This window comes from Grammomys surdaster, unplaced genomic scaffold (assembly GCF_004785775.1).
Source record: "Grammomys surdaster isolate TR1022 unplaced genomic scaffold, NIH_TR_1.0 129, whole genome shotgun sequence".
NCBI lineage: Eukaryota > Metazoa > Chordata > Mammalia > Rodentia > Muridae > Grammomys > Grammomys surdaster.
This window is the reverse complement of record NW_021604587.1, coordinates 2,137,837-2,154,523: the sequence shown is the minus strand read 5'-3', so window position 1 is coordinate 2,154,523 and position 16,687 is coordinate 2,137,837. Positions and strand designations below refer to the sequence as shown.

At 39.2% G+C, this 16,687-nt stretch overlaps 1 protein-coding gene across 3 annotated transcripts in view; it reads left to right on the top strand.

Moving 5' to 3' along the window:
* Kiz (kizuna centrosomal protein) overlaps positions 1-16,687 on the top strand; it is a 103,444-nt gene that overhangs the window by 16,031 nt on the left and 70,726 nt on the right. For all 3 annotated transcript variants that reach the window (XM_028754985.1, XM_028754997.1, XM_028754990.1), the window contains one exon: positions 15,647-16,292. In XM_028754985.1, coding sequence (XP_028610818.1) covers positions 15,647-16,292 — 646 coding nt within the window. The remainder of the gene's footprint in view (positions 1-15,646; positions 16,293-16,687) is intronic.

Sequence of the window (16,687 nt, the reverse complement as noted above, 5' to 3'; positions counted from 1 at the left end):
TTACAAAATATTGTTTTGATGTCTAATTTAATTAAATTTGCCAAAAGACAGTCACTTGGACTTAAGATTTCAAAGAAAACCTCAGGGTTGCAGAAAGTAAAATTGTATTTTCATGATTAGTGTTTTGTAGCTACTTTTTATTGGATCGAGAAATGTTTTAAATGAAAATAAACTAAGTATGGTGCTTTGATTCTTTCCTTTGTATGTATAATTTTGTACATTTGAACCTTTTCACAGACAAAGTGGAAAGAAAAGATTGCATATCTAAGCAATAGACAAAAAGACCAGCAAGGAATACTTAAATAAATTCTGCTATATATCTGCTGTAATACAGGCTTCTAATCCTTCTGCCTATCTCCATATAAATGATTCTGCTCAAGACCATAGATGTTTTCTTCACTAAAAGCAGTAAAGCTCTTTTAGATGAAATGTCTAAAAACATCTTGTAATAACTTGGAGCATGCTGGCAAGAGTAGTCACTTGTGACTATGTGTGAAACCCCCTCAGCCAGTCGATATTGTAATAAGCAGAAATGGTAGCATCACTCCATTATTCAGAGAAGCCAACAGCGTGCTTGTTCCTTAGGCTGCAGCATTCATTAAGAAAAGCTTACTGGGCTGAAAGCTGGAAACAGATGATAACGGGATATGATTTTCATATTTAATGCTTTCCTTGGAAGAGTATGTGTGCTACAGATTGATAGAAGAATCAACTGCTACTTTACTAAAAGACTTTCAGGTTTGCCCTATAGCTACCGATGGAATCATTCAGCCAAGAAATTAACTTTTTCTCCTTTTACCTGCTTTATATATCTGCTAAGCAGGCTGCCTGGCTGCCAGTAAATGTTATTATGCAGTTAACTGTTTGGTATTTAAGACTCTTATCAGAAAAGAAACAGAGGCCACACTATTTTGTTTTTATGGTAGAAGGAAGGTTTAGTTTTCCTTTCTTCCTTGCATTAGCAGGCATTAATCTGAGTTTACAGGAAGTTTTCGTTTTCTTTTCCCATAGATTAAAAAGTTAAAAAGCTAGAATTTAGAGCATTCTTTAAAAAGTAAGATACAAAACACCAAGCCCTGCAACCTTGACCTATATAAAAAGGCCTTTAATGATAAGTGATTCATACAGCATTAAATGTAGGGCAAATGTGGTGTGATGTGATAGACTCCCAAGCCAGACCAACAGAAACTGTTTGACGTTTGGTCGGGAAATAATTGACATACTTTTAATCTACAAACCAATTTGTTCTTTCTCTGCTGCTCTTGATAGACATATTCCATATTCCAGTTTATTCTTTCTCTGTTGTTCCTGATAGACACATTCTTAGTGTGGCTGTATCAATGACACTTAAGTAAAATGGGAGAGAGCCTCCTCACATACACCCCCCATTTGCACTACTGACTCTTTACCTTGCCTATAGTTATGGAGTCTCCACTTGATAATTAGAACAGGATATTTTCTTTGTACTGAAAGCTGTCATCGCCTCAAAAGCTTTGACTATTGGCTGCAATAAGAATCAATTAGATAACATTTCGAGGAACTTGTATTTTGCCTTTTCTAATTTTCCCTTGATATCTAATCAATTAAAAGGTAAACACACTGTAGCAAAACATGGCTTAGTTAATCCTCATTAAATGCTAATTCTTGAATGAGTCCTTATCTTATGAATTAAGTTGTACTTTTTATTGAAATCCAAGCTCCTCCCCTTTAGGCAGTCAGAAGAATTTGTCTCTGTGCCCAGTCACTGGTATCTGGGACTTTCTAATGCATAGCATAGTTGTTATGCAACTGTTCTCTTGAGAAGCCATGGTAGGCGTCTTCAAGAATGTCTTAATTCTTGCTTTCAAGATGTTTCTCACAAAGCAGTGTTCTTTCTGAGGCACAGGGTAGTGTGCAGTAAATGCCAGTTAGTTACGGGGATGAACATGAGCTGTAGGAGAAAGATGAGGCTGCTTCTTCTGCAGTATGCAACACAAGCCTTAGTAGAAGGAATGGTGCTTGGCAGGCCCTGAAGGTTGAGTAGGACGTTCGTCTTTGGCAATGTGTGGACACTATTGGTAGTGGTAGCACTACGAGTAAAAGAGTAGGAACAGGGAAGCCCAGAGGTCATTGCCTAGTCAGGCTGAATCTAAAGAGATTGTAGGACACACTAGAAAATGAACTTGAACAGGTATACCATGAAATTCAGTTACCCATAACTAAGGCTTCATGTTTAAGAACTGAGTTTTCCTCCTAGAACGATAGATAATGTGTATCTATATGTGTACTTGTATGTCTTGGGACAGATAAAGAAGCATACCACAGGAATAAAGCTGGATGAACCTGGGGAAATCAGGGTTAGATGAGAATGATCTGAGAGGTATTAGGGTAGCCATTGCAGAGGAAGTCACTGATGGAGGAGAGAGGTTAGATCAAAGCTATAAGACTGTATCATAAAAAAGATGGTTTTAGGGATGCAGCTCAATTGTTAGACTGTTTCTCAGCAGCAAAACTCCCTGGTTTCAGTCTACCAGTACCCCATAAATTAGGTATGGTACACACTGGTAATCTCTGTACTTGGGAGGCAGAGGCAAAAACTCCCTGGTTTCAGTCTACCAGTACCCCATAAATTAGGTATGGTACACACTGGTAATCTCTGTACTTAGGAGGCAGAGGCAGAAACATCAGAAGTTCAGGCAGTACAGATGATATTTTCCAGAGCTGGAGAACTGCAGAGGACCTAGGAAGCTCATCACAGGACTAAAGGTTACGTGGGGTATCAGCTCTGCTACTGTAGGGTTGTGGGAGGACAGCTCTGCAGATTGCTATCCCCAGTTCTAATAGCAGCCTTTGTTCTTCCTCCATGCCTAGTGGGGTGCTGCGGTGGCACTTTCTCTGCAGCAGTTCATTTAATCCTTTTGACAGCCCTGGTCTTAGATGTGATTGTTGTCCCATTTTATAGCAAGAGTAAGAAAGGTTAGTTAACTTACCCAGGGCTATAGAGTTGAACCCAAAATTCAGACCCAGGCCATTTTGCTATAATTCCTTCCAACAAAGTTTGGGGAAATGCTCATTGAGGTTAGGGCAGATTCTCAGTGCGATGAAGGAAGCTTTTGTGCTGTATTTTTACCTTAGGAATGAATTGATCTGTCTTGGTACTGTAAGTTCAACTGAATAAGATGAACTATAGTGAGCAGAGGCCCCACCTCCAAACTGTTCATGTTTCAATAATAGGATCATCTGTTCTAGTTGACTTGGTTCCACAGAAAAAAGAGTTTGAATGGAGAAACCCTTCACTGACACCAGAGTCAAGGTGAGCCTGCTGGGCATGATAGAGCGTTGCAGCAGCTTTAGCCACTACCTTGAGCTTACTAGCAAAGGTGGCCTGCCTGCTATTAGGAGCAGCCCCATGTAGGAGAGGCAGCATCTTAGTATTACATGGTGAAGACCATTCTTCCTTGCTCAAGGACTGACTACTGTTGTGAGCATCTGAGTAGTATTCATAAAATCAGGACAGTCTCTGCAGTGCCAGGTTCATCGCCAAGAGGTAAGGGAACAGATAGATACCTTGTGGAAGGGAAACTAGTATAAATACCCTGGGAAGAGAGAAAGGAATCCTAAAGCTATAGAATCCTAAAGCTATTTCTTGCCCCTATAGAAAGAGCAAATAACTTGGGAATCTTCTGGAAGCAAATCCCAAGATAAGGATTTATTGCAAGTAGTTACTTAAAGAGGTGGTTCCAGAGGCACAGTTAAGGAGGGAGGGTAGTGACAGAGAAGGGAAAGCAGCCAGTGAGTGTATGATTGAATAGGTTATCACTGTGAGCACCTGGCACTCAGCCCCACTGGGGACCCTGGGAAGACTGAACAAAACATGTTCCAGAAGTATCCTGAGTATCCTGCCCTAGGGGAAAGGAGGGAAGGAATTTGTCCTCCAGCTTAGCCACTGAGCTGTGTGTTTGACTCCACTTTTGGTTGCTACATAGCTGTCAACAGAAGCTCACGGGCCAAGAAGCACAGGTATGGCACAGGATAATAGCAGGCACATACTTAGATAGTGAGAGCCCGGGACTTTGGGGCTGGCCCTCTTCTAGCTGCTGAGGGAAATAAGCAGAGAAGGTTACTATCAACAGATATCTAGAAAGGCCAGTTTCTTACCTTACCAGTTCATAGTGCTACCCTCATCAACGGCTTCCTGAGCTGTCACTGCTCAAAGGGAAACATACAGACTGTTTCTAGAATGAGTCTCTGAGCAGTTGGTCTTTTGGTCATGTCATCCTAAAAGTTAGAATGACTTTTGACTCTGAGCCATGATGAGTAAAGATAGTCATTCTATGGTCATCTTGGTGTCTCTTCCATTAATACTTTTTTCAGTGCTAGGTCTGAACATAAGCCCTTAGAAATGCTTTGGGAGCACACTGCCCCTGAGGCACACCCCAGCCTGTTTCATAGCTTTTTAATTTGTATGCTGGTAATTCAGAAAACAAGATTGAGTTATTTAAACGAATCCAAAGCCTTCTACAAACTAAGTACACAGACCCGTTTTTCAGGGTTGTGTAGGAAATGCTCTTCTGTCAGCACACAGAGAGGGTGTTAATAGCCCCCTCAGAGCAAAGGAGAAAGCTCTGAGGCCCATTCTCTCTGTGTGAAAGGTGTGTCCTGTTTCACCTGAGTAACAGGCCAGATGGAGCCTGCACTATTGGCACCTTGCTTCCTTTTGGATGTGCCTACTGTGAAGTGTTTACTTGTAAGTGTGGGTCTAGTCAGCTAACATCTGTATTGCTCTTACTGTGTTTCTGCTCTCATTCTAGGGATTTGTGTGTGGGTATGTATCAGTGTGTGTGTGTGTGTGTGTGTGTTTGCACATCCCTACAAACAGCCTTATAAAACCCAAAGTATTTTACTATTTACTTTGTAGATTAGGAAATGAGTGCTCAAAGAAGTTAAGTATCTTGTCCCCTGGTTCCACACTGGTGAGTGCTAGAGTCTGAATCCAGATCCCAACAGAACAGACTGATCTGGAGTCTAAAAAAGAAAGAAAGAAAAAGAAAAGGAAGAAAATAAACATTTTTGTTTTTAAAGTTTATTTTGATCAAGAGTTTCAATATGTCCATCAGCCTACTTTTTAGTTACTGTATAAAATAATTTGCTTGAGAAAATAATGGGAAAGGGCCACTCTTAAAGGAACTTGTTTCCCACAGTCCAAACACCTGTTGTAGGAACTTTCTGCTAGATAGTTAGCTTCCTTTGCTCACCTCTGTGGTGGGAGTGTGTGAAAGCATGTGAAGTTGCAAAGGCTCATATGAGTGGGAAACTTACACTTATAGATACAGGGCATGTCCTGTGGAGTGAGGGGAAAGTGAAAAGAGTGTGGGGAGGGCAAGGGAAGCAGGAGCTAGCCTAACAAAGATAGCTGTGTGCTACGGGAAACCGGCCTTTCCTCTTCTGACGGAGTACAAGGGAAGCTCAAGAGAAAAACATATATTGATTTTTTTTTTTTTTTTTTGGTCGTTGTAGGGTCTGCTACAAATCTCAGTGTGCTTATATTCAGTAAAATACTGTATCACTAGAAAAGCCATTCTGTGTGCAGCTGGAAGCTTGCTGTGACAGCTTTTCTGTTCTGCATTCAGCTTGCTGCTTCTCATTCCCCTGGCTTTAAGGGGATAAAAAATTAAAATGTTCCTAGCAATTTTCAAAACACTGATGTAAACAAATACATCACTTCCAAGGAGAATAAAGACCAAGACTTACCTACTTTGAAATTAGTTTCTAAGTACATCAGTTCTAAACTTGTTGATATCCGTATGCCTCTCCCCTCAGTAAAAATAGCTGTTAATGAGCCTTCTGGTTGCCAGTAAGTATTTTCAGCTCTGTTCATTTGCTTTGAAAACATTATGCTAAGTGAGAAAAGTCAAAAAGATTATATACTGTATAATTTCATGTATACAAATTGCTCAGTATAGGCAAATCCATAAAGTGAGAAAAGTTAGCTGTTGCCAAGGCAGGGAGCTGAGGTGAAGAGCATTGAGGAAGACTGCTAGAACATGTGCGGTTTCTTCTTAGAGTAATTCAAAAGGTTCTAAAATTATAACAATAGTAATATAATTCTGTGAAGACACTAAATACTAGACTACCCAAATGTGTGCTTAGAAGAGGTAGATTTTATGATATGTAAGTTCTATTCTGATAAAGCTAGTTTTAAAAGTTCAAATCAAGTTGAATTTATTAAATTGAAAGAACAAGATAATAACTATGTTTACATTCCTTACGGTCTTACATGAGCACATTTTATTACTGTTTAGAATGATCTTTACTTAGGTACAGCTTTGTTTCTTTGTTGTTTGCATTCACCACATCTGAGCATTTCCCTCATTATTTCATTAACCTTCATGTGTCTCATTTTGATACTGTCATAATGCTTCCTGATCATGTATTTATAGGTTGTGTCCAAGTTCTCTTGATTACAAATGATCTGTACGTGAACTAGCACGTCTCTGTAGTGTTTTGTTGTTGTTGTTTGGTTTGGTTGGGTTTTTTGTTTGTTTATGTGATTTTTCTGTTAAGAGTTTCCACACAGAATTACTGAATCAAAAAGAAGTATGTTTAGGACTCTCAATGCTAGATTTTTTTCAAATATAAATGCATGTGGGGCAGGCCTCAAATTTACAATCTTCCTGCCTCTACTTCCCTTCCAAGTGCTAGGAAACGTTACAAAACGTTTATGATTATGGTCATCTTATAATTTAAACAATTTTAAGATTTGCAGAAAAGTTACAGAACTAGCGTGGGGAGGGCCTCTGTTCCTCACACCCTGTTCTTACCACCATTATCATCTTATGTTACAGTGTCAGAAGCTGCTTATCTAAAAAAGAAACACAGGACCATGGTTTGCTAACAAGTAAACTTCTGACTTCAGTTAGATTTTTGCCAGGTTCTCTGTTAATATCCCTGGGCCCAATACAGTGTTTAACATAATTTTATTTCTGCTTATTTATTTATTTATTTATTTATTTATTTATTTATTTATTATGCATGTGTTTACTGTGTAAAAGCATGCATACACCATGATGCACATGTGAGAATCAGAGGACAGCTTATGGGAGTTGGTTCTCTCCTTCTACACAGTAAATCTCAGGGATTGAACTCGATCAATCAGATTTGGTGGCACTTTTTCTCAATATGATTTTTGAAAGTTTAATATAAGACAGATAAAATGGTTTTATATTGTTTTTAGTCTTCTTTTAAAGAAACCACTTTAGAGCGTATTCCTAATTATTTTGTTTACTAGTTTAAAAAAACTAGGAATCTTAATCTCTCTCTCTCTCTCTCTCTCTCTCTCTCTCTCTCTCTCTCTCTTGTTTCCTTCTTCTTCCTCCTTATAAAGTAGAAACAAAATGAATAATATGAATGTAACCTTAAGGAAATATCAAATACACTGAGAAACAATATGTAGGCAGATAACCTATATTCTTGAACAATGTCAAGGTCAAGAATAAGAAAGAAAGGCTAGCCGTCTACTGCAGATTAATGGAGACTCAGGAGACAGACATGACCCTAAACTGAGTCTTCAACCTAGAACAAAGGTAACTAGCTATATAGGACATTATTTGGACAATTGACACAAACTATGAACTACAAAATAGGCACAAAATTATATCTGCATTAAATTTTCTGATTGTAGTAATAAAACCCACCCACTGGGACAAAGAGTGCCCTTCAACACAGAAGTGTACAGAAAAAGCTATACATATATATGTGTATATATATGTATGTGTATATATATATACATATGTATATGTGTGTGTGTGTATGTATATATGTGTGTATACATATATATGTGTGTGTGTGTGTGTGTATGTGTACATGTTTATATGTATAGAACATGGAAGAATGGCCAAGAAATAAGGAAAATGCAAACAATTGGTCAATCTTGTTAAAGTGCGTTAGGCTACTTTTTTCTAAGACTGTTGTAACTCTTCTCTAAGCTTGAAATTGTATCAATTCCAAAATCTCATATAGATATACATATGCAGTCACACACATCACTTCAGATGGACAATGACAGCTAGACATTCAACAGACCAGATTAACAACTTAGGAACTCCCTCTTGAGTCTTCATAGATCCTCAAGAGTTGCCTGGCTGAATGATGTCCCACTGTGGACTTTCATTTTTATGAAACTCCTAATTTACCACAGGCCTCTAAAATCTGATATCTTCATTCATTAGTATATTGCTAATGAATGTTTGTGAAGAACTCGGAATCCAGTGTTCTGGGAATTCTGGCCATGCTGGGATGAATCAGAGAGCACTGAACCACTGCTGCTGTGAGCTGTGGCTTCTCTTTGCTAGGAGTAAACTTCTGGTAACAGGGCATTCATTGCTTTCACTTCCTGTGGGTCAGAAGCATCACTGTGAATAAAATTCCTTCATGTGCTACTTTCTAGCATTTGGGTTGGTTCTCTGGGTTTTGTCCAACGGGAATGTACCTGAAGTCTTTTGTTTCTCTTAATGGGTCAGAGAGAGGTTTGAGAATCACTGGTTGTGTGGAATTACTCAGTGACACTTCAGTTGGTCTTTGCCATATGACTTTTTGCACCTGAGGTAGAGTTGGGCTTTTGTTTAGTGTCTTGGTCTGTCTTAGAACAAAGAAAGAAAGAGACCATTAGAACTGCTGTATCCTCTGTGTCCTTGGGTTGGTAGACAATCTGGAAATTCCCTAAATTGGTCTTAAAAGTGAAAAACCAAAGGCCTCTGAGACTTAGATTTGCGATCCTTGATTTGCCTCAGATCAATGTTAAATAGCTACTGCTATGCCTCCAATCAAGACCTTGGCAAGGTTGGTTAGTCGTAGTCCATTCCTTGGAACCATCTATTTGAACAGTTGTTTGTTTAGAATAAGGAAAGAATTTGTTGAGCTAGAGTAATAGTAACAGGTAATTTTTACTTACCAGAGATGCTGTCTTTGGGTTGAAAACTGAAGAACTGAAGGGAGACTTTTTCTCTTTCCTCTAGACAGCTTGTCTGTCCCGCATTTTCATATTCTTTCACATCATCAATTGGCACAAGCATACTTTTCCTAATCCTTTTTTTTTAAGGTTTATGTATGAGTACTCTTTGTGCATGTCCACTTGCATGCAGGAAGAGGGGATCAGATCCTAGTATAGATGGTTATGAGCCCCCATGTGGCTGCTGGGGATTGAACTCAAGACCTCTGGAAGGGCAGACAGTGCCCTTAACTGCTGAGCCATCTCTCCAACCACCCCCCCTTTTTAATTTATATACTATGTATACAGTGTTCTGCCTGCATATAGGCCTGCAGGCCAGAAGATCTCATTATATATGGTTATGAGTGACCATCTAATTACTGGGAATTGAACTCTGAACCTCTGGAAGAGCAGCCAGTGCTCTTAACCTCTGAGCCATTTCTCTTTTTTCTAATCCTAAATTAGACATATGAGTTATTTCATGGTAAGATCTTGTTTCTTCACCCCTCCCTAACTTTTTATCTAAGGTGGCTGCACCTTTTTATATTCCTCAGTGATAACTCTACTGTTCTCACATCCACACTTGTTATTGCTTGAATTCCTACTGTAGCAGTTACTGTGGTCTGATTCATTGTGTTCTTTTCCCAGTGCATATGCTGAAAACCTTACCCCAAGACCATGCTATTGAAGGTTCATACTTGGTTCTAGTGCTCTCTTGAAAAGGCCCCTCAAGAGTTTGAGCCTTGCACCATGTGCAGACATGGTGAAAAGGCACAGTCCATGAAAAAGAGAAGTCTTATTGAACCCTAAATCTGCTATTACTTTTGATCTTGCCCTTTGCAGCCTCTCTAACTGTGGACAGATCTGATATTCTGAGCTCCCTACCCTTCTTTATGTGTGCTTGGTTCTATTTGCTCTATTTCACTGGGAATTATTCACCTACAAGCATGGTAGTGATCTTTAGTTTCTTTGTGAGTCGTTGCTTCATTTTAGTGTGAAGAATCAGCTTCAGAGAGTGAATATTTCTTCCTTGTCTGTTTTTACAAGAGCTTGGAAATGATTGGCATAAATCCTTCTTTAAACATGTGGTAAAATTCACTGTTCCTGGATTTGTCTTTGTGGGAAATTGTGACCACTGAGTGAATCACTTGACTTATAAGTCTGTTCAGATTCTGTACTTCTTTTTGAGTCAGTTTTGGTAGTACCTTTCTAAGAATTTATCAAATTCGCTGCAGTGTTTCTGTTTATTAGTATAAACTTACTCCTGAATTTCTCCTCTAAATTTTTTAATGAAAGATTAGTAGCAAATTACCTACCCACTTACATTTCTGATTGTAATGAATAGAGTCACTGCTCTTTTCTCTTGACAAACTATTCAAGGTTTTTAATTGGTTGATCTTTTCAAAGATTCTCCATTTGGCTTGCTGCTTCCCCTTTAGTGTCTTTGTTCTCTGAGTGACATCTTTGCTGTTATCTTTACTATTTCTTGCCTTCTGTCTTGCTTTGGATTTAATTTTCCTTTGGAAGCTAGTGAGTATAGACATTTTTTTGGTTTATCCTTTGTTGAGCTCTGTTATGTAGGGTCATGTCTTTCATCTAATTTCGGAAGTTTTCCTGTTATTTCTTCAGAACTCTATTGTTGGAAAGCATTGTGTGGAACCGTGCTGCTTGACCACCTTCAGAATGGTGGGTTTTCCTGTCTCAGCTAAGCCATGTCTTTTCCTGAGTCTGCAAAGAAGACTGACTCAGTTTCAGAGGGAGATGGAACAGGTTTGTCAACATTCGACAAAGCAGAAATATCAAGAAAAACATTACTGGGGCTGCAGAGATGGCTCAGTCAGAATGCTTGGTTGTACACGTGAGGCCCTGAGTTTAGATCCCTTGCATCTAATGTAAAAAAGCCCACACAGTGCTATACATGTGCAATCCCAGCACTAGTGAACAGAGACAATGGAGATCCCTGGAGTTTACTAGTCAGACAGCCCCAGGTTCTGACAGACTTTGTCTCAAAAAATAAGAAAAAAACCAAGGAAGATATCTGACATCAATGTCTGGCCTTCTTGTGCATACATACACATGCACAAACATGTATACATATGCACATGACTCCCATTTCCTGAGCAAGCTGGAGCACCTCCCTCCAGAACTTTTTAAAAGTTAGATCCATGCATATTTCTCCCACTTTGGCACTATTACAAGATTCAGACTGTCCAGAAGTAAAAGGATTTGGAAATAGCTGTAGCTCTGCCTTTGTGGAGTGGGAATCTGAGGATGTTGCCAAGATGGTTGTGGAAACAATGAACAACTACCGTTTCGGTGAAAGACTTCAGCTGTGTTGTTTTATGGCAACAGAAAAAATATGCGTAGAGCTTTTTAGAGAGTAGAATGTGCCATTTCCTTCACCATCATATCCAACAGTGAAAAGGAATAATCAGAATTGGAAATGTGGGCCAAAAATAGAAGAGTGATTTAAAAGGAAACAAAAGTTACTCCGGAAGAGATTAACTGAAGAAAGAATTCATTATAGTGTTCCCCATCCGCTTTACCTTATATGAAAGAGGAGGCTTCAGGCTTCTAGAAGGAAAAAGAGAAAAAGACTTCACAGGGCGCTCCTAACCCTCCTGTGAAGCCCCGCGCCAGCTAGGGCCCAGCCAGTTTGTATGCCATTTTTAGAAAGACAAAAAATCAGAAGTGGCTGAAACAAATGATGATAAAGATAATGGGATTGTTTTTAAACAGGCTGTGTCCATTGTAAAAGAAAATGTCCAAGAGCCTCTACACCTCTCCACTCAGAGACAGAAAGGCAAAGAGAAAAGCCTTCAGAGATTCTGAGTGCATGCATATAGCATGTATTCTGAAAAACTGTGATGCTCCCATCATGGGGCAGACTATTTTTCTACAGTGAAAGACAAGCATTGACAAGCCTTTTGAGGAAACCATACTGTTTGTTCTTGTGAGGAAGGAGAGTAGAGAGTGGTTTTGGCTGCTGCATCCCTCCTGAAGTCTAGGGCTGAGTTCCAGTGCAGTAGTGGGACTTGCTCTGTCTTTACCTGGTATCTTCTAGTTTTCAGATGTCATGGTTCCCCTTAAATCATAAAAGGATCACCAATAACTGTAACCTTTCATGACCAGCAAGGAAAGATCCCCAGTCCCCTTTGACCATCTATGCAGTACTTGTGACTACTTAACCCAGAACCTATTGAGATGTCAGCACCTGGTGGCTAGAGCCGTAAGGTATGTGGGAGTGAGAAGACAGTTCAAATGTTAGGACAGTTTGGTTTTGTAGTCAAATACTAATACAGATGCAGAAAGAGTCTGCTTTCAATGAAACATTACTTCGGGTTTTGGTGGGCTAGCCTGATTTGGTAACTACCATATTGTGTTAATATCATTAGTATGGATTGTGCTCTAGATTCAAACCATGAGTGAAAAATAAACATTTTTCATAAGATTTGTATACTGGTCAGGCTTAGGGTTTATAGAGAATAATACCTTTTCACTTGTATTTAAGTTTTTGGTGCCCTTGAAATGTGCTTATTCCAAAGTTATAAAGATTATCACTTCCTGCTTCCCCCATAGCCTTTCCTTTCATCTGGGCTTTAATGCACTTGCTATTGTAAATGATGTTCTGAGGCTCAAAGTTTTCTTTGTTCTTTTTTGTCTCAGGTTACATAATTTCAATATACCTATTTCAGCATTGCTAATTCTGTCTGTTTAGATCTGCTGCCGAGCCCTTCTAATTCTTCATTTCAGTGATCGGACTTTCCTTTTTAAGTGATTTATGTCTCTTATGTATGGTTTAAACCTAGATTTTACCCATACTTAGCAAGTGAGCTACATCCCTAGCCCTATAATTTGTTTGTTTTGAGACAGTACTTCCACTGTGTAGACAGTACCTCACTGTGTAGGCCTGGCTGGCCTGGAATTCTCTACATAGACCAGGCTGTCCTTGAAACCACAATCTGCCTGTCTCTGCCAGAGTGCTGGGATTAAAGTCATGTCCTACTGTACCCAAGCTAGCCCTAAAATTTTTAAAAATTCTTTTGAGATAGTATCTCATATATCTCAGGCTGACTTTGAGTTCTCTATGTAGCTAGATTGGCCTTGAACTACTTGTTCTCCTGCCTCTACCTTCTAACTTCTGGGATTACAGGTATACCCAGCTTTAGCCCTAGAATTTAAGCATCTTTATAATGTTCTCTATTGAGAACATTGTATTCTCATATTTAAAATCTCTGTCTGTGTCTCTCCTTCTTCCCTGTACATCCCACTTTTGAGGTAGGTTTCAGTAAACATATCTACTGGCTTCAATTAAGGTCATTCATTTATTTGAGTGCCTCAAGAGCCAGCCTCTGGATGCTAGGATACTTTAATTCTATGGACATGATTTTCTTTAACTGTTTAAGCTTATTTAGCTAATTCTAGATAATTTGATGTCTTTATCTAGTAAGTTTAACACCTGGACTTCCTCAGAGATAGTTTCTATTGATCTAAATGCCCACTGTCTATATTTTCTTTTATTTCATTTTTAAGTAATAATTAAATGTGCCAATTGTGACAGTTCTACCCTCTCAGAATCTGTTGTTAATTGCTGTCACCTAGTTATGTTGAATGTGTGTTATTTTTCATGTATGGTCACTGAGGTTTCTGTTAAGTTTACTTAATAACCATCAGCTTTCTTTGATACCTGAGACTATGATTCTTATCATCTTTGCTAAGAGGTTCTAGGTATACACTGGACATACCCACTCCGCTGAGCAGTTCATAGCTCCACCTTGGCCTTCACTTTTTGCTTAGAGCCTCAGAGTGAGCTAGAGGTGAGAGCTCAGGCACTTACTTCATGGAAACTTTTCTTGAACATTTCCTCCAGCTGGGGCATGTGGATGGTCATCTGGATAGAGTCCCAGGCGTATACTAGAACCTTCTAGAGTTCCTTAACCCAATAGGCAGCACTTTGACCAGCTTTCTCTTTAAAATGTATGTAGCCTTTTGTTTACTTTGAGTGGTACTGCCTACCTTGGGCAGCTTCCACTTTTAAAAACTGGTTCTGATTATTTTCAACAAACTTGGCTTGGGATCACAGCTATTTGCAATGGGTCAATTCAAAGCTGGGTCAAGTGAAAACAGTCTTTTGCATGGAGTACCCCAAGGAGCTACCAGATAGTCAAATGATGACTGTTGTCTGGAAATGGTGCTTCAAAAGAATTCTGACTCCATTCCTTTTCCAGTGGCTGCTTGGCTGGGTTTTTTCTGTGAGTACAGTGGTTATGTTGGCCAGAACCTGAGAACCCAGAAGCTTCCTGGTTTTTCAAGATCTAACTGGCTCTCTTAAATAAATGCTCCCCAGGTTTCTAGAAAGCTGGTCAAGTTCCAGAGTTCTGAAGAGCTGTTTGGGGTTCCTCACCTCTGCTATAGAGCAGAGATTATTTAGTTCTCTTGATTCCATTGCCTTGTTCTGGCATCCTGGATTTGTTGACTGTGTGTGGAGTAGAGGGGTTAGTGTTTTTGTTTTGTTATTCCAGGATTAGAAGAGACAACATTTGAAGAGAAATATGGCCTAGATTCTATTGTTGTTCTCTCTTGATGTTTCTAAATTTTTTTATTAAAATTTATTTAATGTATATGAGCATCCTGTTGCTGACACATCGAAAGAGGGCATCAGATTCCATTACAGATGGTTGTGAGCCACCATGTGGTTGCTGGGAATTGAACTCATGACCTTTGGAAGAGCAGACAGTACTCTTAACCACTGAGCCATCTCTCCAGCCCTCTCTCTTGACATTTCTTATCTTGCAGTTTGGATGTTGATATTTCTATCTGTGGAGGAAAGGTGCAGATACATTTCACATTTCCCCACCTACAGTGTGAACCTCTGGGAAGGAGTACTTCACCTGTGGGAGTGCTCTGCTCCTTCTGGAAGAAAAGCACTTAACTTCTAGAAGACTTCAGCTTGTTACTTATAGTTCAGCTTGGCACCATGTCCCCTGTCCCAGCCATGTTCTCTGCTCAGCTTGCCTCTGTCTCCTCTCCTTTCTCCTACCCTTCAAAGACCAGGCTCAGATTTTCTCATACTAGTAAATTTCCCATACATGCTAGTAAATTTAAATTATTTAAAAATTTCTTGAAGATGTTCAGGAAATTTTGATGTTAATATTCTATATATGTTGTGATATGCTTTACTCTCATTATGAAGGTCACCACTGGTAGTTTTTATTTTCTATATAGCACTAGAAATAAGAGTTTGAACCCTCTTATTCTCTGTCCTATATTCCCCTGGTTTGCTTTTTTTTTCTTTTTTTCTGTCAAGTTTCTTTATAGCAGTGCTGAATGAGTCTGTATAGAGTACATTTAAAACTCAGCACTTTTCAGGGATTGGCACTGGGGTATAACCTAAAATTTACTAATGCCATTTCCTTTTAGCTACATACTTCAGCTGGGCTAAACGCATGCATTTCATTCTTCAGAAATGAGTTCCATAGTTCCTTGGCAATAGTTGCTGTATACGGCAATGTTGTTATTACAGTAACAATCTGGGCTGTAGTCGAGCTGGCTAATTCATGAAGTGGAAAGGCATGTTTGTCAGTGGTAGGAGTCGATATCTGTGGTTATGCTTCCTTTCCCTCCTTCCCTCTCCACTTCACTGCTCATATGCAACATGTTTAACTCTCACCTCTTTTGCAGGATGCAGTGCAGGCAGGAATTAATTCAGGGACAGCTATGTCAAGAGGATTGTATCAACCAGCAACAATCTTTATGGGCCGCCAAATGTCAGCCATCTCAAGCATTGAAGATTTCAGTGCAGAGCAGAAATCTAACCAACCCACAAAGAACTTTTCAATCTCTGACCCACATTCACACCAACAGACAGCCCAGAACAGCTGTGTGACAGACAGCTGTGTAGTGCAGACTAATGGTGACATACAGTGCTTAAATAAGTCTGACAAAATACATGGAAAGACATCTCTTCAGACTGGTGAGAAAACGCCAGTCACAAGCCGTGTATTGTCTGAGAAAGAACAAACTCATTGCTTGGAGATAGGAAGCAGCACACGTCACAGCAAGAGTAATTTATCTGAAGGCAGAAAGTCTGCTGAACTCCATTCCTCGTTACAGGAAAGATTAAGTCCAGAGAACAGAATCACTGATTTAAAGTGTGACAGTTCCAGCAGATCAGAGGGATCAGACGGAGAAATACTGACACAAGAACATATTGAAGTCGGGGAAGAAAGAGCCAGCCCGCTGGTCCCTGTGATAGCAGTTTCAGAACACTGTACATCTGCAAATAAGTGGGCTGGAGAGAAGCATTCTGCTTGGGAAGCTTTCTCAGGTGAGATGACAGACCGAGTTTGTTTTCTGATTTTTCTTAGTGCCTAGCTTTTCTCATCGTGATCTATAAATTTATCTCTTTGGACAAAGAAGTAACTTCATCAATGAGTTCCATCCTAATGACTTCTTATATGTGTTTATGGAAATGTTTCAAAAGATGAATTCACTTATTTTAAAAATCACGTTTAGAAAGCATTTAAAATATTTTTGAGGTTGAGAGTGTTCAGCTCAATAGTGTTTATGAGGAGGCCCTGAGTTCATTTGATCTTGAGCACAATTAAACTTACACACTTTTTAAAAGAACAAATTTTTAAAAGATTTAAATACTATTAATTGTAAATTGTTTCTACATTTTTTATGCATTTGTATATGTGTATATAAGTATATTTATCTGGG